Here is a 22,393-nt window from a genome sequence, read left to right as displayed (position 1 = left end):
GGGCCAAGAGCCCCCAAAGGCCAGCATAGGGAAGGGGGCCCGCCCTGGTCTTCTCCTGCTGCATAAGAGCTTGGAAGCAGCAGGAGATGCATGGAGGTGGGGTATAGTTCTTTAAAATAAAATAAAAATTAACGCTTACCTATGCACACCAGCAGGACGCATGCGCGTTGGCCAAGGTACCATAAGCCACTCTTCCAAGCCAAGCTCAGTCTGGAGTAAGAGCATTGCGACACTGGCCTACCTTGCAGGGCTGTTACAATCACTCAGCCAGGGCCGCAGCCCGAAACCAGGCTAGATTAGACTAGAAAGCAGCAGGACTGTCATAGGAACATAGGAAGCTGCCATATACTGAGTCAGACCATTGATGCATCTCGCTCAGAAATGTCTACACAGACTGGCAGCAGCTTCTCCAAGGTTGTAGGCAGGAAACACTCTCAGCCCGGTCTTGGAGATGCTGCCGGGGAGGAAACTTGGAACCTGAGATGCTCTTCCCAGAGTGGCTCCATCCCCTAAGGGTAATATCTTGCAGTGCTCACACTTCTAGTCTCCCAGTCACATGCAACCAGAGCAGACCCTGCTTAGCCAAGGGGACAAGTCATGCTTGCTACCACAAGACCAGCTCTCCTCCTCCTCGTCAGCCAGAGCTTTAAGCCCTGCCTCCAAACTGTGGTTTGGGGTGGGGGGGGGTGGCGTGGTGACCTGAATTTGCCCCAGCAGAGCTATTTTTAAATCTTTAAGAAGTGTACGTACTCTGCTGTTTGTTGCCCTCCAGCCCAGCTTGTGGTCTTTTCTTCAGGCTCTGGGTGATGAAACACAGATCTCCATCTTAGCTCAAGCCAAGGCGAATGCCTGATACTTCCACTCCAGCCTGAGTGCTCTAAATGGGAGACATTGACGCTCACTTTTTTCACTGAATGAAGACGATCCTTGCTTTTGTGACACAGTCATCAAGGTATATAGTCTTAAAACGCTTTTCCACAATAGGTAACCAGCTCAGATTGGACCTACCTCTAGTCTAGACATGAACGTTCAGATCCATTGAGGAGGAACCTCCAGTCTGGGGGGCAAGTCTGACTTTGAAGTTGCGTCTGAGCCTGGTCAATGGCTTCAGATCACGCTTCAACTGGTGGCAGCCTACCTCGAAGGAGTGGCATGCTCCTGAACTGGGATCAGAGCAATTTCTCTTGTAGATCCCCAAGAAAGCTTGGCATAAGCTCCAGTCTGTCACAATCTGATTGGCCAGTTTTGGAAACGGGATGGCAGAGTAGGTGGTCCTTTGGACTGAACCAGTAGGGCTCTTTCTATGTTCTTAAGCGCACCAGATCCATCGATCCACCCCCACCCATCTCTTTCCACCTCTCAGATGCTCACCTCTCCTGTGGTTTACACACACACACAAACAAACAAACAAACAAACAAACAAACAAACAAACAAACAAACAAACAAACAAGAGAATTCAGCAGTCCTTGTTGATGGATAGAAAAACGGGACAGACAGAAGCTTCTTTGTCTTTTTGAAGTTTATTTTATTAAAATATACAGTGACTGAATATCAAGTAGTTACAGAGAACCGGAACCGCAGCGATGGTCTCCCCAGGTTGTGCTGTGAAAGGAGGTCAAGGGGAGATGCTGGAATAAAAGGCTAGTGAGACATGCGGCCATTCCTTATACTGAACATACGGCAGGAAGCACTGAGTGCAAACTCACAAGTTCCTGAGAGGGGATTGGGGAGTGGATGGGAGAGGACAACCTTGCTTCGTCACCTGGTTGACCATGGAAGACCCTGCCTGGGCCCAGGGCAACTGAGCCAGAGACCAGAGGGGGGAGAGAGAGAGGGAGGCCTGCCTGCTGTTGCCTGGGTCACCAGAGAACCAGGAAAGCAATTGGAAACACAGGCTGCGTTGTCAGTGGACAAACCTGAACAGGTCCTCTTTAAAGCAGAAGGTCTGGTCCAGTGTGAAGTTTTATGGCACAGGACAGTAGTTAGAACTGGGATGCTTATGAAATTCTTCCCAGCGGAATTTCTCCCCAGATGTTGAGTTTCTGAATTACCCAGCCTTTTTTCTGGGGCAGTACCAGGGTGCAGGTAATCGGCCAGGCCTCATTTTTTACTCCTGGACTTTATTTGGGCTACTGCACAAGTGCCGTTTGCCTCAGCATTCAGTCCGTGTCTTTCTTTCCCTTTGAAAATCATGTGTGCAACCGGAGCATACCTGCATTCATTAAACCACAGTGCAGAAAGGAGTCTTGTGACTGTGTCACCACATCAAGACTGGCTGTTTGCACTGCGGTGGACACCTGTGCCGGTGCATTGCCAGAGGGAAAGCCCAGCCTCTTCCTCCTGGTCTCTCTCGCCCTTTCTCCTACTCTCAGATTTTCAGCTGGGAGAATCCAGCAAGTCTGCAAGCAAATGGCGGTTCTTTCCTCATTGTCTTTTGTCTTTATTTTTCCTGGAAATATAAAAAGAGTTTTTGGTTTGGTTTTTCTCAGAAAGACGTGTGTGTGCTTCACAAGAAAGACGGAAGGGTCCGCCTGAGTGCAGGCCAAGGAGGCAAGTGGGCCCAGAGAGACGAGGCAGGATTCCCAGTGTCTTAAATGACATTCTCAAACAGCTGCATGGAGCTCATGATGTTCTCATCCTGAGGCAGAGAGAGAGAGGGAGAAAGAGAGAGAGAAGGCATGGGTCCAGAATACGGAGATTCCAATGGAAAACAACTAGAGTCGCTTTTTTTTATTCATTGATCTGGGTGGGCCTCCAACATAATTTCCAAGCAGTGTGCAACGCAAAAACAAATCAAATGAAATCAAATGATTTCGTGCAGAGCATGCTGGAACTTCCGGGGGCCGCGTGGCCCCTGAATTCCCAAGCTTCCGACGGCTCCGTGATGGAGCCAGCAGTCATGTGGGCGGCCGATCCGGCCGCCCAGAGCTTCCCCTCCAGTCATCTGCGAGGAGAGTGGGCTAAGCCCGCTCTCCCGCAAACCCACTCTGGGCGGGTCTCACTGATCATGAGACTCGCCTCTCTGAATTTAAGATGACCCCCTGATTTCAAACACCAAAGGTCTTGGGAAAAAACCTAGACTTGGATTTGGGTAAATACAGTAGCCCTGTTGGGCTTAGTTTTGCTTTGTCCAACAGCAGGTGGATCAGCCCCCCCCCCCCCCACAACAGAATTGGACCATGCTGGGGAAACTAGGTGGCTTTAAACCTAACCCCTGATAGAGTCTGCTGCTACTATTTATATTCTGCTTTTCAACCCAAACATCCTCAAAACGGTTAAACAGAAAAGAATAAGAATATCGTTCCCTTCCCTGAAGGTCTCGCAACCGAAAGAGAAGCGCAAGGCAAAAACCAGCAACCGCCACTGGACGGATGCTGTGCTGGGGTTGGAAGGGGCCAGGTGCTGCTTTCCCCGTTGCTAAATATAAAGACAGTCCCTACTTTGCCCCGTGAGCATGCTCCCAAGGCAGCGGCCGAGATGAACTCACCTTCTGACAAGTCTCTAGAAACTCCTCAATGGTGACCACGCCATCCTTATTTTTGTCCATTTTCTGAAACGGAAATCGTGCTGCATGAGTGGTGCCCGATCCAGAGGTCCATCCCAAATAAATGCCCCACACACACACACACACAAATACACACACACCTAGTGTTTGCAAATGGCTGGCCGCTTTCTCTGCTAGGTGCCCCCCCCTTGCCTCATTCCTACCTGGAAGAACTTCTCCACGTGCTCGAACGCAGCGTCTTCCCTCAAGATTGGGTAGGTGTAGCGACCCATCATGTCATAGATCGATTTCATGATTGCCAACATCTCCTGGCAAAGAAAGAGAGCAACGTTTTCAGAGCAGATGAGGCTGAGGCAGACCAGGCGTTTTCATCCCCTTGATCACTGGACTTAAGTGACATGATGCAGACTTCTCCCAACAGAACTGGCCTGCAGGCACTTTTTGGAAAGCCAGGAATGTTTGCATTCCTAACCTTTGTCATAGGAACCCAGGAAGCTGCCTTCTACTGAGTCAGACCTTTGGTGCATCTAGCTCAGTATTGTCTGCACTGACTGGCAGAAGCTCTCCAAGGTTGCAGGCAGGAGATACTGCCAGGGAGTGAACCTGGGACCTGCCAGATTTAGGCACAAGCTAATCAAACTACAGCTTAGGGCCTCACATTATCAGGGGACCCCTGGGGGGGAAGGGGAGACTAAATTGTTACACAATGTATTTTCATTTAAAGGACCAAGTTTAGGGCCTCAGCATGTCCTAATCCGGCCCTGCTTTTCCACTGAGCTATGTCCCGTCCCCTAAGGGGAATATTCCCAGATTCTGCCTAATTCGACTCCACCCACTCCTCTTTCTGTCCCTTACACCTTGAACTCCAGACCCACCCACCACCACCCCCGTCCTAAGCACATGTATATGAAATGACTTTATGTTTTCTCCAGTGTATCCCAGTCTCCATTTCCCTTCCTCTTCTCTGTTATTTGGCTTGTGTGTTTTTGGATTGGGAGCCTCTTGGGGCAGAGACCTGACCTTTCACTCTTGTAAAGCAGCATGGACACAGATGGTGCTGTATAACCATCAGCCATGTGCACTTTCAATTTGGTCATCATGAGAATTCTAGAAACCAGGTAGAAGGAGTGGAAAATGTTCTCATTTGCAGGCTGGGTATGGAGGCGGGAGGCACTGGGTGTGCTTTCCCTCCACCCTCACTCTGGAGCTCGGTACGACTTCTGGGCACACCGCTGCCTCCTGCATCTGCACTCAGCTCGCAGACGAGCATTTCTCCCTCCTCCTACAGTACCTGGCTTCTACAATTCTCACGGTGGCCAGCTAGGAGTGGGCACATCTCCCAAGGGTAAAATCAAGGGTAAGAGGCTTCTCCTGTCCTAGTGATCATCATCGTGAGATCGGTCCTTCTGTCTTTCAGACACACAAACACACACACACGCCTACGCCTTAAAAGCTCTTAGAGACAGGTACCTCCTTGGTGATATAGCCATCCTTGTTGATGTCATAGAGGTTGAAGGCCCAGTTCAGCTTCTCATGCACAGTCCCACGCAGAAGGATGGAGAGGCCAATGACGAAATCCTGGAGGAGAGGGTGGCCCAAAGCAAGTGTGACTCATACAGCATGCCGGATGGCACAAGGGACAACAGCCCACCCTCAAACAACCCCTTGATGTCCGATTATCTGAACAACGACCTTGCCCTTCCGAAGAGCAGAGCGGAACGTCACCAATTGTGACGCTCCTTCAGCCATTTCCCCAATAGATCTAGTTTCTAGTTCTAATTTTAGAAGCAGAATTTACTGTTTCTATTTTCTGGATCTATTTTTAGCCTCATCGCACTCTCCTGCAACCCAGCTCCAGCCCAAACAACCGTCAGAACAGCACATAACCGTTCTCGGTGGTCCTCCTAGGAATGTGGTGACTTTATTCATTTCTCCCATAGGATCAGGGTGACTTTGCAGGCTTAATGCTTGCAAAGCCCTAAGGTTTTCTTGGGTGCAGGTCCTACTGAATTCATCGGGGCTTCCTTCTCAATAAATATGCTTAGAACTAAGAGAAAAACCATATTAAAATAGGAAAATAAACTTGCTGCAAGAACTGTGACTCTCGTTTATCTCCAGCAGCCGGCAAAAAATGTCTTTGTGCTAGCAGCAGAAAGTGCTATGGTAGGGCTCTGACTGGCCCAAACCTCTTTAGAGGCAGGCCGTTTGCTTATTTACTAGTCACACAAATACACAGCTTCTTTGTAAGTGCCTTGATTTTAGTGCAAATATTAACAAATGCATTCAAGTCAAAACAGGATTGGTACTTTTATCATAATAAAATCATGATATTTTACAAACAAAAATCCCTGGAGGCTCCCATCTTAAAACAGGGACCCAATCCATCCCTTGCCCTCTCCCTGGGCACATGCACCCAGCTATTACTTTACTAATCACCGGAGAGCTTTTACCTCAGCTTGGCTTAATGTATTGCCATCAGACCTACTGGAAGGGTGAGACCTTCGAAATCCCTTAAGCAGAACAGAATTGCCCTCGCCACTCGGGAGCAACTGAAACCATGGATCATGCTCTGTTAAATTATTGATTCTATAGAGTTCTCTGTCGCCTTTTTAGAACTTCAATTTTAATCAAATTTCCATGTCGATCACCTCCCTTCTCCTCTCGGATTCTAATACTGACTTCGCCTTTAACATGGCAACATTTTGCTCCAGGGCCTGCTTTATTCGGAAATAGGCAGTCAAATCCGTCACTTAAATTTAAGAAGCCTGTTGGGTCTTCTTCAAGGGTGTGCGCAGACCATGAGTGGCAGAGATGCCTGGAGCAGGGGCCATGCTGGTCAGGACCTGCGACGGAGCTTCTAAAGGGCCTCAAACTGCTGGGCTGGCCCACGGTTAATTGCCCAGCTCTACCTGACAAATGGCCAGCCTGCAAGCATCGCAGGTGAGAGGAGCAACCTGAGCTGCCTTCCTGCCCCCCCGCCCCATTTTCTCCTTTGCTCAACAGGTGGGTCTCATTTCCCAAACCTGTTTGGAACAAAGTGATGGTGTAGTCCTGGTCCGGTCCACCCCCCTGCATTTTTGCCACCCTGTCTGCAGGTAGCAATCACGAGGGAGGGCATTTTGTCAGTTTGTGGGGCAGCGGGGGGACACAACATTTTAAGAAATATTTGGGGTGGGGGCCGGGCAATGCACCAGTATGAACAGCGGCAGAATCTGCTTGTCATCTTTCTTCTGCAGAAAATGCTGCATCTCTGCAGGCAGTAGCAGCTGCTCACCATCCCCCCTCCACCATCCCACCCACCCCTCCCGCCCCCATGCACCAGGGTTTAAAACTGTCCATGTATGAGGAAGAGAAGAGTCCCTCTCAAAGCACAGCTCCCTTAAAAGCTATTGCCTGGCCGTTTTTCAGATGGGGCTTTTAAAGTAGGGTTGCCATATTCTGGCTCTCCAAATCTGGGTGCCTAATTTGCAAATTGTGTGAATTGGCTTGCAAATAATTTTGCATGTGCAAATTAGCAGCTGCACTTTCCAGTTGATTTGTATTTGCTCAGGATATCTACCAACAATAGTGGGGGAAGATATCGTTGCCTGACCATTTTCCTTGACAGCAATAGAACAAAAAAATAATAATATGCACAGCTTTTTAATAAAGGCTGAAATTCTGTACACACTTATTCAAGAGAAGATCTGATTGAATCCAACAGTGCTTACTTCTAAGTAAGCATGCACTGAATGTAAAGCCAAGAAAGTCCTTAAACATTACAATACACAGCCTGGTAGGCAGGTAGTGAGTCACATCAAAAGCAAACTATCCACTCAACTGCCCAAAAGAGATTCCCTGCCGATAACAAACAAGGCAACATTCCTCGGGGGGTCACTGTACATGTGAAAGTGAAACCCTCCCAGCGAGCCTCCTGTGCTCTTGCTCTCTTAATCCAAGTCTAGTGGTTGAGAAGAATAGTGACTGCATGTTTTGCTCCATAACTCTGCGTCTACAAGGGCTAGAGCTTAACTTTGTTTTTATTTTATTTTATTCTTTAAAAGTGAAATCTGAACTCTGGGCGAATCCGGGTGGGCTAAGCAATCTGGGTGAGATGCTTAGAATCCAGGTGAAACCTGGAATTCCAGAAGGCATGGCAACTCTATTTTAAAGCCCTTTAACTCACATCTCCTCTGGAATGGAGGAGGTCCATTCACATATCTGCCAGATTTACTCCGAAGTCCCTGTGATTTATCAGGGAGCAGTTCACACACAATTTGGGACTTTCACTGCATCCAAGAGTGCAGACCAATTTATATGCGGGGTAAAATAATGCACTATTTGGGTCGGGTTTTGGGGGACAACTTCGAGTTCGCAGTAAAGCCTCCCAGTAAACTCACCTGCTGTGTGTAAAAGTCTCTGGTGCCCAGTTCCAGCCCTACAACCCCGGGAAGGGACAGAGTGCATTACCTCAAAGCGGATGGCTCCATTCCGGTCCACATCAAAGGCATTGAACAGGAAGTGAGCATACATGGTGGCATCTGGAAAGGTAACAGCAGAAGCTTAGGAACATAGGAAGCTGCCTGGTAACCGAGTCAGACCCTTGGTCCATCTAGCTCAGGATTGTCTACACTGACTGGCAGCAGCTCTCCAAGATTTCAGGCCGGTGTCTTTCCCAGCCCTACCTGGAGATGCTGCCAGGGATTGAACCTGGGACCTTCTGCATGCAGAAGATGCTCCTCCAATGAGCTACAGCCCCATCCCCAGGGGAATATCTTACAGCATTCACATGCAGTCACCCATCCAAATGCAAACCAGGGCATAGCTTTACTTGGCAAAGGCGATAATTCATGCTCACCCCCCACAGGGCCAGCTCTCCACCTGGGAACGAGGAAACCAGCAGGTGGCGTGCAAAGATTTGAGGAGCATGGCTTGCTGGCTCTCCCGATGGCCTGATTCATTAGAACAGCCCCGCTAAATTAGAGCAATTAGTCCAGCATCTGTGATTCCAAGTGGCCAACTAGAAGTCCCTGAGAAGTTCCCAAGCAGGCTGTGAGAGTTAAGAGCCACCCCCAGCTGTCTGTCCCCAGCACCTGCTATTTGGAGGTATACTGCCTCTGTACAGGGAGGCTCCACTCTTGGCAATCAGGGTTAACAGTTGCAGATAAATGCTGAGCATATGAAATCCTTTCCAACGACACAGGAGGAAGAGTTATGCTGTATCAGAACAGCAGGCGTCCTGTTCCCACAGCAGTCAACCCTCGAGAAACTCCTAAGAGATGAAGGCAATATCTCTCCCCTACTGCTGTGCCACCCCCAACCCAAAAACTGGTATTCTTGCTGAAGCTGAGTAGGTCAGTGCTTGCTTGGATGTGGTCGTCCTTGGGAACTCTGGAGCTTCATGATGGAAGGAAATGCAAGGTATCAAACGTAATAAACAAATCAGGCCCCTAGCTCAATGGCAGAGCACCTGTTTTGCGTGAAGAAAGTCTGAGGTTCAAGCTGTGGCAGCACCTCCATGTAGCGCTAGGAAAGACCCCTTTCTGAAATGCTGCCAACCAGTGTGTAGACAATCCTCAGCTAGATGGACCAAGAGTCTGACTCAGCAGACAGCAGCTTTATATGCAAATATTTTATTATGATTTATGATATTTTTATCCTAGCCTTCCTCTAAGGAGTTCAGCACACACGCTTCTTCCCATGTAGCTCTGGAAGTTGGTTAGGCTGAAAAACAAACCCACACAGCAAGCTCCATAGCTAAATAACCAATCCAACCTTCTTCTCCCTGCAGCTATACAGGCTCACTTTTGCCCTCCAGGAATCCATCCAAAATATTTTCTATGCTCACACACCAACATCAGCAGTCCAGGAAGCTCTTCACACGGGGCTTTTAACTCGCATCTCCTCCGGAATGGAGGGGGGTGCGTTCACACAGGCCGACAGGCCAGATTTACCCCCAAGTCCCTGCAAGTTATTGGGAAGCAGTTCGCACACAATTTGGGTTTTTCACTGCGCATTAGAGGATACCCCGATCTATATCCGGGGTAGAAAAATCCACTCTTTGTGTCAATTTTGGGGATAACAAGTTTGCAGTACAGCCTGCTGTGTGTAAAAGTCCCTGGTGGAAGTGTGCTGCTGGCATGGGAAGCTGCCAGTATTTCGGGGCAATGTGCATTGTAAGAAATCGGGAGGCACAGCTGCTTTTGCAGGGAGCGCCATCCTGGGAACAGCTCTGCAGCAGCGACATTCACACAGGGAGGGTAACCTCAGATCTAGCCCAGAGAGCTGCAGAGATGGGGGTGCTAACCAAAGACTCACCTCCCTGGGGGAAGAACTGAGAGTAGATCAGCTTGAAGGTTTCCTCGTCCACCAGGCCGCTGGGACACTCCTATTAAAGCAAGCCACAGGGGGTTACTCCTTCAAGATCTATCCGCTTGGACACTTGGGCGTTTTCCCCACAGGGCTTTTCGCTCACATCTCCTCTGGATTCAGCCAGATTGACCCCGAAGTCCCTGTGAGCCGCTGGGGTTTTCCATGGCATGTTAAAAGGGTAGCCCAATTCACAACCCTGCTAACTGAGCAAAGAGGCACCTTTTAAAAGTGCTGATTCTCTTGACTTATCAGGGAGAGAGCAACTGGCCCTATCCAGCCCCAGCACAGCATCCGTCCAGCGGCTGTTGCCTGCCTTATGTTTCTTTTTAGATTGTGAGCCCTTTGGGGACAGGGGACCATCCAGGTACACTTTTAAAATGAACACATCATTCACACAAACATGTTTACGAGTGTGCAGACATCTGTACACTCATACCGCATAATGTCTGAATCGGGCTTTAGTTACACTCATAACCTGAGTGAAAACATCCATAAGCAGGGCTATCCTGTCTGCTGACCAGTGCAGGAATGGCGAACCTTTCAGCTCTAGGATTCCTACTATCTTTTCACAGTTGTGTAAGGGGGAATTTTGGCAGGTGCATCTTCTCACATCACAGTCTTGCAAGAGGAGAAAAAGCTGTGCCTGGCAGAAGCCTCTCCGTAGGAGCATGAGAACTAAAGTGGGGCAGGGAGCACACTAAGGGAGACCTGGGCAAGCGGGACACGTCGTGGACATCCTTCCAAGGAGATCCATTGCTTTGCTGGTCGGGGATGTGGTTGAAGATTCAAACGCTCTGTAAGAAGCTTCAGTCCCCGCGAGCCATAACTGCAGTGACGGTGAACCAAAAGCAGGAACCCCTGGTTGATTCCCCGGCCCCCTTTCCCCTCCATAAGACATCATCGTGGAAACATTAAATATGTTTGCAGCTTTGACCATCGAAAAATGTGACCTGGCCACAGCTCTGAGACCCAAGATCACGGCGACTGCTCAATCCAGCACCCTGTGCTGCTAGCTGGCCCCAGCACGAGGGAGCAGATCTTGAGGCTCTTCTCACAATCAGGGAGAAGAGCCTGGAGTGGGTTAGCGGGGAGCTCCCAGACTTGGGGAGGACACTTGTCCTACCCAGTTTCTGGTGGTGTGAGCAGCCTCAGTAAAAGCAAGAGCAACTTTAGGCTAGTTCACACAATCGGTAGTTGAGGCCCCCGCTGGGTAGGAGGCCTTGCACACCATCGCTTCCCCTGCCTCCTACCTTGTTTTTTACTCACACACACAAGCACAGAACGGGAGCACTCACAGCTTCCAAACGTGGGTAGGATGCTTGTCCTACCTGATTAAAGACTGTGTGAACAAGCTTGAAGTTGCCCTTGCTTTTACTACGCCATGTTTTAATTCTAGTTTCTATTGTGATTTTTAATGGTTAGCTGCCTCAGTCAAAATTGATTAAAAGGCAGATTTTTTTAAACTCAATTATATCTACACCCCCCCACCCCCAAAGTGTCAGTCAGTAGAGCAGGCATGGAGGGACCACCATGTGGAGGGAGGGGGGGCGCTCAGCAGAAGGTTGCTGCCTCCAAGACTAATCCCACGTTTGCCATCCCATCTGGGTCCAGCTTCAGTCACAAAGCTTATTGTGTGATCTTGGGCAAGCCCTCCCTGTGCTCCATGGGGTCAGGACTGCAGAATTTGGCCCCCAGGTTAAGGAAGGAATCTTTTGGGGGAAACTTGGAATCTACCAAAGGCCACTGCTCATCAAAGAGATTCTTCTTTCCTGTGGTAAGTTCAGCTGAATCCATATTTAATGCGTTCAGAAGTTCAGTGCCAGGTATTCTCCATTCAGCAATATTAAAGAAGTTGGAACGGGAAAGAAGAGCCTAAAAGCAAAGATTTGTTGATTCATCAGTCAGTTCTGGGATGCTCCCTGATGTCAGGAGCAGAGCTGACGCTGTACCAAGAAATGGAATGAAATATTCTCCCAGTGATATAGAAGCGCCAAGAACAGATATTACGGCAAGGAGAGAAAACCAATTAAGAGTCTGAAGGATGGCTTCTTGAAAGCAAGACCAGGCGGACGTCAAACCATCTGACTTCTTGGGCAGATGTAACACACGTATATTGCAAGGTGGTGAACCTGAGGGTCTTCTGCTCTTGTTATACTACAATTCCCATCCTCCCCAGCCACAGAGCTGTCATTCGGATGAACAGCCCATCCCCACACAATAAAGAAACATGTCAGGAGCATGGCAAGAAGTCCACAGAAGACTTCCTGATGGGCGCACTCTCAAGTGCTTTTCCTTTCTAATCACGTGGGCCAGCCAGGTATCATCTGGACCGGTCCAATGAGCCTCCAGGATGCCCTCAGGAATCTACAGCTGCAAGAAAAGGCAAGGCGGAAGCCAAAAGCAGGCAGGCAGGCAGGCAAGGCCGTACTCACGTTCTTGAAGCCCCTGTAGAGGGACTGCAGCTCCTTCTTGGTGAATTTGGTCGAAGCCTGGAGCTGGTCCAGCCCTTCTGGCTGATGCCGGATGGTCGAAAGCTCAAACTCGCTATCACTGCTGTCTGCAAAAAAAGACACACACACACACACACACACTTTGTGACATCCGTTGAGGGCAGTGGCCAGCGTCCCAATGGGTAGTGAGAAACCGGAGGAGCAGTGCGGGTGGGGAACTGGTGGTCCAAGTGTTGTCAACGGATTGGGGGGATGGCATTGCTCAGTGGTAGAGCCCCTGCTTTGCACACAAGAGCTCATGGGCTGAATCTCTGGTGGCATCTCCAGGTAGGGCTGGGAAAGACCCCTGCCCGAAACCTGGGAGAGCTGCTGGCTGCTCCTCTGGGGGCCTCCACTAGAGGCGCCCCCTCTCCCGATCTTTCTGAATTCATTTTTGAGTGGTAGCTCAAAGATGTGTTTAATTTTGAGGATGTTTTTATCGCATTTTATTATTGTTTGTTTTAAACTTGTTACTAATCAGCCTGGGGTCTTAGGATGGAGGGTATATGGTTATGTATAAAAGTATACATAAATACATTAAAATAGTTTAACGATATCTTTTATTGTTTTGGAAGCCACCTTGAACTCTTGGGGAAAGCAGTCAAAACAGATTAAAGAGTCCCGGAGGAAGTGCAGAGTGCATTTATCTTGCTATTGAGTAACTTTAGCTAGTCTTCATGTGCCAGGGATTAGGGGGCAGGGCTTCCAGGTCAGAGGGTGATGTTGTCCCACTGGTTCAGCCCCTGGGAAGCAATCTAGGAAGATGCTGAAAGGCATCATCTCATACTGTGCAGGAAGAGGCAATGGTAAACCCCTCCTACCAAAGAAAACCACAGCGCTTTGTGGGCGCCAGGAGTCAACACCGACTCAAGGGCACAACTTTCATTCACTTTACCTCTTTGTCCAGAAATTAAGTTCTGCCCACACCATCTTTTGCTTCCATTGATCTGCTCTTCCCTCAGCCAAAAAAGAAATTATCTAGGCAAGCCTGTTTTCATTTTCTATTAGTTACAGTCAGGCAAGGAACGATTTTAACCTTCATTTAACAGAGACGGATCAGCTGGAATAATTCCTTAAATAAAAGTCAACCGTCCTTTATAAAAGCCAACCGTCTCCTCCTCCAACTCACATTCTCCAATTCCCTGGTCCCCAATAAGCTAAGGATGGTTAGGCATGTTGTCCTGCCTAAAATTACAAGCCAGGGCTGCAGCATTTCCATATAGTTGTTCATAATTTACTTCTTTTTTTTAAGGAGACACCTGATGAACTTCTTAATGTCATCAGTACACCCCAGCAAAAACGCTTAAAACGAATTCCTTCCAGCAGAAGTCCGAAGGGAGAGACTGCAAAGTCCAGATTAATTGAGCCAAATAAAGAAGGCGGAATTAAAAGCACCAACTAGGCACTAACGAGGCAACAGCAGCTGGGATGCAGATCTGTAAATGGTGCTAATTTTCACTGCAGGAGTCTCAGAGAATGTCACATGGACTCTGACTCAAAGGTCCTTGCATGCGCCAGCAATTTGGGTATGTGCCAATATGTGTAAAGAGCCGGACACCCACTGAATACAAGTTGTGTGTGACCAGTGTTCATGGAACCCGTCTCTTGTTCCAGGGATGAGCAAACACTAGGATGGCACTCCTTCACCTGGGCAACGCAGGGAAATTGTCTCCTTTATACCCTTAGAGCAGCAGCAGTTCCCAACCTCGGGTGCCCAGATGCTGAGGGCTGCAACTCCCATCAACCCTGGCCATTGCGTCCAGCAACATCTGGAGACCCAAGGTGAGGACCCGTGCAATGGAGAGGCAAGAGGAGGAGCAGAGGAAGCTCTTCCTTGGGAACCCCATCGTTTTGTGATGGAAGGAAAGGCCAAGTATAAAACTTAATAGGTAAATCCGGCCCCAAGCTCAATGGCGGAGCCCCTGCTTTGCATGAAGAAGGTCAAGAAGGTTCCATCCCTGGCAGCATCTCCAGGTAGGGCTGGGAGAGACTCCTGCCCGAAACCTTGGAGAAGCCGCTGCCTGTCTGTGTAGACAACCCTGAGCCAGATGGGCCAGGGGTCTGGGTTGGCAAAAGGCAGTTTCCTATGTTCCTATGACAATGCAGGCTTTTGGGAGAGGAGAACTGGCCCTGTGGGTTGTGAGCATGAATTGCCCGCTTTGCTAAGCAGGGTCTTCCCTGGTTTGCATTTGGAGGGGTGATTACATGTCGGCAGTCTGCTGTTACCATGCTCCCCTTAAGGGAAGAGGCTGCAGCTCAGTGGAAGAGAATCTGCTTGCATGCAAGAGGTCCCAGGTTCAGACCCTGGCAACATCTCCAGATAGGGCTGGGGAAAACTCTTGCCAGAAACCTGGGAGAGCCACTGCCAGTCAGTGCAGACAATAACGAGCTAGATGGACCAAGGGTCTGACTCGGTATAAGGCAGCTTCCTATGCCCCTAATGCAGCATTAACTATAACTTCCATTAACCCCTATGGAAGTTGCTGTTACAAGATGCAGGGGTGGCTACCGGCTTAGTTTTATTTATTTTTTTAAGGGAAAGAACAGAATTGGTGGCTATTAGCCATGATGGCTACGTGGAACCTCCATGTCCAGGAGCAGCCTACCTCTGGATACCAGCTACTACTGGCATCCAGTGAAGAAGGGCTGCTGACCTCGTGCCCTGCTTCTTGTGGGCTTCCTGGAGACATTTGGCTGAGCCAGATGGCTCTTTGGGATGGGGCAGAGGCTGTGAAAACGCAGCACCTTATTGTGCCAGGGGAGGCCAAAGGCCCTTCTGGAAATCTAATCTACAGCCAGGGGTGAGGGGAGAGCTGTGATCCAGAGAGGCAGCCTCCAAGGGCCGCTCCAGACAGCCATTTCCTCTTCTGTCATAAGCTCAAGTTTTCAAGGACTTTCCACTGGGGTTCCGGCCAGCCAAGAATTTCAGATCTCCTTCCTAAAAATAGCGGGATCCCACCCATGGACATGGCGAACCAGAGCATCCTCCAGCAAAGCAGGGACATTGGATCACGGAGAGGAAACCACAGCGGAGTCTGAAGCCCTTTCGCTCCCTGCCTGGCCTGGCACCCAGCCCTTGCAAAGATATTATCATCGGTGCTGTGCTGTAGTCAGCACCATATCCTGGCAAAGCCACTCGCAGAGGGTGAAAGGGACTCTTCTGGACAGCAGGTGGCTCTCAGAACACCCATGGTGACCCACTGAAATGGACCGGCAATGAAAAACAATGGGAGGAACTTCTTCGAATGACATGTGGAACTCCTTGCTACAGGATGAGCATCAAGATAAATAGAGGTTCCCCCCCCCCACACACACACAAAAGGAGCCAGCATGGCGTAGTGGTTAGAGTGCTGGACTAGGACCGGGGAGACCCGAGTTCAAATCCCCATTCAGCCATGAGACTGGCTGGGTGACTCTGGGCCAGTCACTTCTCTCTCAGCCTAACCTACTTCACAGGGTTGTTGTGAGGAGAAACTCAAGTATGTAGTACACCGCTCTGGGCTCCTTGGAGGAAGAGCGGGATATAAATGTAATAATAATAATAATAATAATGATAATAAAAAATTACTATTAAATGAAAACATGTGCAGTAGTCAACTAGTCACATTCTCTCTCTGCCTCTTTCGCATGCTCACCTCTCATCTCTCTTGGATGTCTGTTTAGGAATAAAGTCTGCACGAGCCAATGATCGGCTTGTGCAGACAATCGCCAGCAGTGAAGGAGAAGAACTATCCGTCATGTGCTTGCAGACATTTAAGAGAGGAGGCAGGGGTGTGTGTGTGTGTGCGTGTGTAATGACCATCTGCAAGGTGGCTGCTGATTCGGGGGAGCCTGTCTCTGGCTTTTTACTGGGGTAGGAGAAAAAGCCTGCCCGACCCTGCTGCACCTCAAAAGTGGGCGCCAAGGGTGGAAAACTCCCCCTCTGCAGAGGGCTGCTGGGGCAAGGAAGAGCTGACTTTCCACCCCACAAGCAAAATCCAATCTCCCAAGGCAAAGCCTTCCTCAGGGGCTCACTCACACGAAAAATCCCTTAAATGCCTGTAAGAAAGGCAAGGCTTCTCACAGACTTGGGTCCCCAGACGTTGTGGGGCTACAACTCTCATCATCCCCAGCCATGGAGGTGGTGGGAGTTGTCGTCTGGCAACACCGGGGGACTCAGATCTGAGGGCCCCGGTGGGAAGGAATCCAGAGGGACGCGATGAGGAGCCGCTGTGGGACAGGTGGTTGCTCCGCCAGTCCAGTGAGCCGCTGTGGGTCCCGTGGCCTCCCGCCTGCCTGCGCATGGTGTTGATGCTCCACTGAGTGGCTTGGGTTGTCAATGCGCCTGGACCGTCCTCCTGACAGACAGCAGGCCGAGCTTTCTGCTGCTCTCCAGAAGTCCTGAAGGAGGACATAACCAGAGCAGCGGTTCTGCAGTGATCATTTGTGTCAGGGAGGATCTACTCCGGCTCAGAGTCCTGAGGAAAGACTTTTGTGGATGATTAAGTCCTCCTTTCCCATTACTTCTGCTGCGTCTGCAGGATCCAACCTGGGAAGGCCTCCTCATGCATCTCCTGCCCTGTCAACAGCATGGCTCAGAAAGTCCTAATTGCAGAACCTTCTTCACCTCCAACGGTGCCAGAGCCAGAAGCATTGGCAGGCTTGACTTCCCAGCCATTAAAACATCCCTATTAGAAATGTCTGCTCTGCCTTATCATTCCAAAGAGGTCTCAAAGGGGCCTAGAGATCATTCACACCAACCATAAAAGGGCAATCAGCACAATGAAACACAATATATTGACTCTAAGACCGGGGTTCTCAACCTTGGATCTCCGGATGTTGCTAGACTACAACTCCAACCATCCCCAGCCGCAATGACCAAGGCCACTGTGGCTGGGGATGATGGGAGTTGTAGTCCAACAAGTTTTCACCAACTATCTATAAGTCATTAAAGAGCGAGCGTGGCTGATTTCCCATAAAGAGCGACCCCTGAGAAGACCTCGTTCTTTGCAACCAACCACCCAACCTTAAAAGGTGGAGACAGAGTCTCAAAACATGCAGAGAGGAACACAGGGAGGAGGGAGCCATTATGGAGAAATATCCATCTCTGGAAATCATGCAATCCAGAATCACCGAGAAAGGGAAAAAGATTATAAAATTATTATTACTGCACCCTCAGCTTATATGGAGCCTTATAAAGTTATGAAGTTGACATAGATAGGTCCCTGCTTCCAAGGGGCCTACAATCTAAAAGTAGGCTTCGGGGAAACAGTAGTGGGAAGGGATAGATAAGAAGAGGAAGAAAAGAATCTGTAGTAAAGAAGCCTTCACACTCTAAAAGTTTGGTTGCAGTTGGGAATGAGGATCATAAGCCAAGGATCAAGTGGAAAGGGCTGGTTCTGAGCAGGGATCTGAAGGGAGAGAGGGGCACCATGTACAGAGAGGCCGTGGCTGGAGCTGTTTAAGGGAGCAGCAGGAGGACGTCTTTGGCACAGAAAGGCTTCTCACCTTCCCTCCGTCCTCTCCTCGCCCCACTGCACTCAACGCCAGTTCCAACATCCCACATTCAAGACCGAGGAACATCACATTCAGTTCTGCAAGCTAAGGAAGCCCTCAGCTTGGTTCCACCCACCGTGGGATTTGGGTGGGGGGTGGCAAGTCTTGGGTTACTGGCGAGGCCGGACGTTCAAGGTTTTGCAAGACAGGGAGATGATGGGGAGCGCTGCACTTCTCAGCGACCAACCCCAGACTCCCAGAGCATGTCCACACTAGGCGCCTGATGGAAGACGCCACTCCACTTCCGCGTGGCTCCAGGCTGGGCCTTCGGGTCCGTTTCCAGGCCTGGTGCAAAGTGCTGGTACTCTGCCTCAAGCCCTAACTGGCTCAGAACCAGCAGGCTGCAAGGACCGTCCCATCCCACACCAGCCGGCCCATCCATTCAGATCGACAGCCCTGGCCAGGCAAGCTGGGAGGCAGGGCGCATCATCCCGATGACACATATGCCACCAATGGAAACCAGGCCATACAGGGTGTGCACCGCACATGGTTCCGAGTGACTAAAGCCGATGAGCCCAGCCCCGAACCCCCGCCATTTTGCGGAGGAAAAGAGAGATCCACTTGTAACAAGCGAGCCTCATCCCAAAGATGACTGTCCCAAAGCCCCACCACCCACCCATTGCTGAAGACTGGATTCCTCCTGTGCTGAGCACGTTCGCGCATCCCGAAGAGGCAAGAACAGGGACGAGGCTGGTCCCCACAGCCCTCATTGGGCTAGGAAAAGCATCCCTACCTGAGTCCGGGAGCTGTGCTCGCTCTCGTTGTGTGATTGTGTGCGAGTAAAAAGCAAGGCAGGAGAGTGACTGTTTGCAAGGCCCCCACTGGGCGGAGGGCTCCGTCCTACCCAGGGGCTGCACCCGGCTGTTGAATGAGGTACGAGGGAAAGCCCTCCGGCCCAGCAAGAAGAGGCTAGCAAACCATCGCAGCCGGTGTGCACAGCTGCCAAGCCCGAGCAGGACGTTTGCTATGCCCGAATTAGGATCCAGAGAACCAGCCTTCTAAACGGTGGACTGGAGTTAGCAAACAGCACGGATCCGAGATCCCTTGCAAGATCTGGACAAATCTGCCCCTGAGGAAGGCATTTGGCTGGAACGCGCTGGGCTTGTGAAAGATTACAAGCCCCTTGAGACTTGGTCTCTTTCTTTCTTGTGGGGTACTAAATAGGGACAGAGTCCAGAAAGCAGGAAGGGAGCCTCTCTGGTGCTCCTCGGAGGAGGCGCCTGCGTGGGGCCCACGGGAGAGCTTCTTGCTCTCCGGCCCAGCGTGGGCATTTCACCGGCCCGCCCCTCCAACCACCCCACCCTTCCTTGCTCCCTTGAGGGCCAGCCCCGTCCAGCCGATTTATCAGAATTGTGAAGGTTTGTTCCCCCCCCCCACACCCTTCGACAAGGAGCTAAGAAGCAGCAGGCTCCTGTCCCCTTCAGCAAGGTCAGGGCGAGGCTGAAACGTGCCGCAGCAACAGCAAACTCATTTTAAAAATAGGACCCGTGGCAGCGGCGGCAGCGGCAGCAGCAGCAGGGCTCAGCCCACCCCAGCAGAAGCCACGGCCCAAAGTGCTGACTCAGCCAGCCCTGGGATGCTGGGTCCAGGAGGTCCCTGCTGTCACTCAGACAGAGGAGCCTTTGGGGAGGGAGCATCTCTGCCCCCCCTCCTCCTCCTCCTGCCAGGCCCTGCTGGGCTTCTGCCACGGTGCGGAGGGAGGGAGGGAGGGAGGCGCAGGGCAGATGGTCTTGCCCTTCAGGGCTCCGGGGAAGCGATTCCCTTCCCCAGTCCAAGACTCCCTCCTCGGTTAATATTTCATCATTGGCTGCTAAGATGACTTGGTGGTTACCGATACAGGCGGCATGAACAAATATATCTGTGGAGATTCCCCGGGAGAGAGGATTCGCCAGTGGGAAGCCTCTGCCAAGCCCCCTCCACCCACCCACACACACACGCGCCGTGGGGCTGCCCCCTTGCCTGACAAGGATAGCTGGGGTAGTGGAGAGGCTTAGAGCTAGCAAGCCCCCAGTGCAAATCTTCCGCATTGCCCCCGACTAACTGGGGGCCAAAATAGACCGCGGCCTTTTCTGGACACAGTCGCCCGACTCTAGGTTTAATGTGGGTTACTGAGATTAGCGTGACTGTGCGAACCCATGCCAGAGCAGGACTCTCAGATTCTTCTCAGGCCATAAGCCACCTGAACAAGGGTTCAAACAATTGCACAGATGTTGGTTACCGACTTTAAACCTAAATTCAGCTGATGGTGTGGACCAGGCCATTATGTCAAACCCACTGCTGGCGTTGAGGAGTTCACTTTTATTCCAGAAATGACCACCACGGTGGGGGCGGGGGGGATATGGATTGGGACCAGGGTGAAGGAGGGGAGAGTTAACTCTTTGCCCCTCCACAATCCACATCTGGGTCCCACCCTCCATGTTTGCTGAGGGCGGGGGGAGTCCCCATAGCACCAGCTTCCCCCCCATGCCAAATCTGAATCAGGACTGCAGCATGGACAGCAACGTAGGCAGCATTGCCCCAGACACGGTCCCAATCCAGCTTGTGCCCCTGCCCCACAGTTGGCATTTAAAAAAAGAGAATCCCAGCCCGTCAGTACTAACAATGTGTGAATATAACCTTGGCCTGACACATGGCACCACCTCTCAGCTCGGCTTTCTGCAACATAGGGATGATTAACAATGTTGGCCTAAGTCTTGACCTAAGGTAGGTCAGTGCTTTGAACGCTCCAAAAGTGCCATCAGAATTATTATTCTTTCTTGGGTGCCTACACAAACTAGGCACTGTTTGCCTTGGTTTGCATTTGAATGGGGGACTACATGTGAGCGCTGTAAGATATCCCTGCTAAGGGACGGGGCTATAGCTCAGCGGAAGATCATCTACTTTGAATGCGGAAGGTCCCAGGTTCATTCCCTGGCGGCATCTCCAGGTAGGGCTGGGAAAGATTCCAGCCTGAAACCTTGGAGAGCGGCTGCCAGTCAGTGCAGGCAATACTGAGCCAGATGGACCAAGGGCCTGACTCAGTAGGAGGCAGCTTACTGGGGTCCTAGTCCACTAGGATGACCCCACGCATCTGCTCATGTAGGCTCTAGGGAATGTACTAAAATGAATGATAGGGAGCGCCCATTGAAATGCACTGGCTCCTTACAAATGGCCTTAGGAATGCATGGAATTTCCGAATGGCTGTTGGCATTTCATTCAATGGGCATTCCCTGTCATTCATTTTAGGATGTCCTGACACTAGTCCACAGGAGGACTTGCATGCAGAAGGTCCCATGTTCAGTCTCATCCGGCAGCATCTCCAGGTAGGGCTGGGATAGATTCCGGCCTGTCACCTTGGAGAAGTCGCTGCCCGTCCGAGCAGATAATACTGAGCTAGATGGACCGATGGTCTGAACAGAGCTTCCTGTGCTCCTAGTCCACGAGGCTGACACCATGCATCTGATCATCTAGACTCTTAAGGAACGACCAACAGCCGTTTGGAAATGCCATGCATTCCTACGGCCCTTTGGAAGGAACCAGGGCATTTCAGTGGGCATCCCCTGTCATTCATTTTAGGATGTCCTGACACTGGTCCACAGCAGGGCTTGCACGCAGAAGGTCCCAGGATCCATCCCTGGCAGCATCTCCAGGTCGGGCTCAGAGAAACTCCTGCCTGTAACCTTGGAGAAGCAGCTGCCAGTCTGTGAAGACAATACTGAGTGAGGTGGACTCACCAGGAGGCAGCTTTCTATGAGATGCAGCTCCTCTCTGGCAAAAAAAGAAAAAGGGGGTGGGGGTGGGGTGTCGTATACCTCCATACAATCCAGGATGGCTCTTATCTGCCCACGACCCTGCATGAAATACAATGGGGTGGCCAAACTGCCTGAAAGATCCTGCAAGGATCATATGAAGCTCGATTCTGGAATCACAAGATTTCCCAGAAGTTCCCAGTAAGAATATTAGCATTGATTGATATCAGGGGTTGCTAGATGAAAGCGCTCTCCTTGTACTGGTACACACACAGAGATGTGTACTTGAAAAACCAGTGAATTCACCTAAGCTGAGCATCAGAGGGGCTCATTCACACCACCATTTTTAAATAGAGAGATGGAGGCAGAGTGGATTGGGGGTCTTTATCCTCAAGAGGTAGGGACTGGAGACAGAAAACAGGTTTTTTTCCCCCCAGAGAGCTGAAGAATAGTTTTTAAAAGAGATCGAAGCTTTCAGATTTTATTTTATTGTTAGATTAGGCGGTTATTGCACACTTATCCCACTGTTGGCCCTATTAAACAGATCGGGCCGGTTCTCCACAAAATGTCCTGCTAAACCTGTTTGACCAGAGATGATAGAGGTACAAAAGACATTTGGGTGTGCACCATGGGCAGCTAAAACTCCCAGAAACCACATAGAACTCTCTAAACACCCCCTCTCCAGTACTGGGGACATGTGCCTGTTCTGGCATGCGCCATGTTTCAACCACACTAGCACATGATGCAGGTCTGCAGTGACGTGGGCAAATCTAGATGTGGCGAA

The 22,393-nt window shown here is 50.5% G+C and overlaps 1 protein-coding gene across 3 annotated transcripts in view; it reads right to left on the bottom strand.

Moving 5' to 3' along the window:
• Window positions 1-1,502: 1,502 nt before the first annotated feature.
• The window catches only part of KCNIP3 (potassium voltage-gated channel interacting protein 3), a 94,429-nt gene continuing 73,538 nt past the window's right edge, over window positions 1,503-22,393 (bottom strand). For all 3 annotated transcript variants that reach the window (XM_053270173.1, XM_053270174.1, XM_053270176.1), the window contains 7 exons: window positions 12,290-12,414; window positions 9,804-9,873; window positions 7,956-8,026; window positions 4,977-5,084; window positions 3,710-3,814; window positions 3,489-3,551; window positions 1,503-2,639 (listed from right to left, as the gene is read on the bottom strand). In XM_053270173.1, coding sequence (XP_053126148.1) covers window positions 2,592-2,639; window positions 3,489-3,551; window positions 3,710-3,814; window positions 4,977-5,084; window positions 7,956-8,026; window positions 9,804-9,873; window positions 12,290-12,414 — 590 coding nt within the window. In that variant the 3' untranslated portion in view covers window positions 1,503-2,591. The remainder of the gene's footprint in view (window positions 2,640-3,488; window positions 3,552-3,709; window positions 3,815-4,976; window positions 5,085-7,955; window positions 8,027-9,803; window positions 9,874-12,289; window positions 12,415-22,393) is intronic.

This window comes from Hemicordylus capensis, chromosome 8 (genome assembly GCF_027244095.1).
Source record: "Hemicordylus capensis ecotype Gifberg chromosome 8, rHemCap1.1.pri, whole genome shotgun sequence".
Taxonomy (NCBI): Eukaryota; Metazoa; Chordata; class Lepidosauria; order Squamata; family Cordylidae; genus Hemicordylus; species Hemicordylus capensis.
The sequence above is the reverse complement of the archived record's forward strand: the minus strand, read 5'-3'. Positions and strand labels throughout refer to the sequence as shown.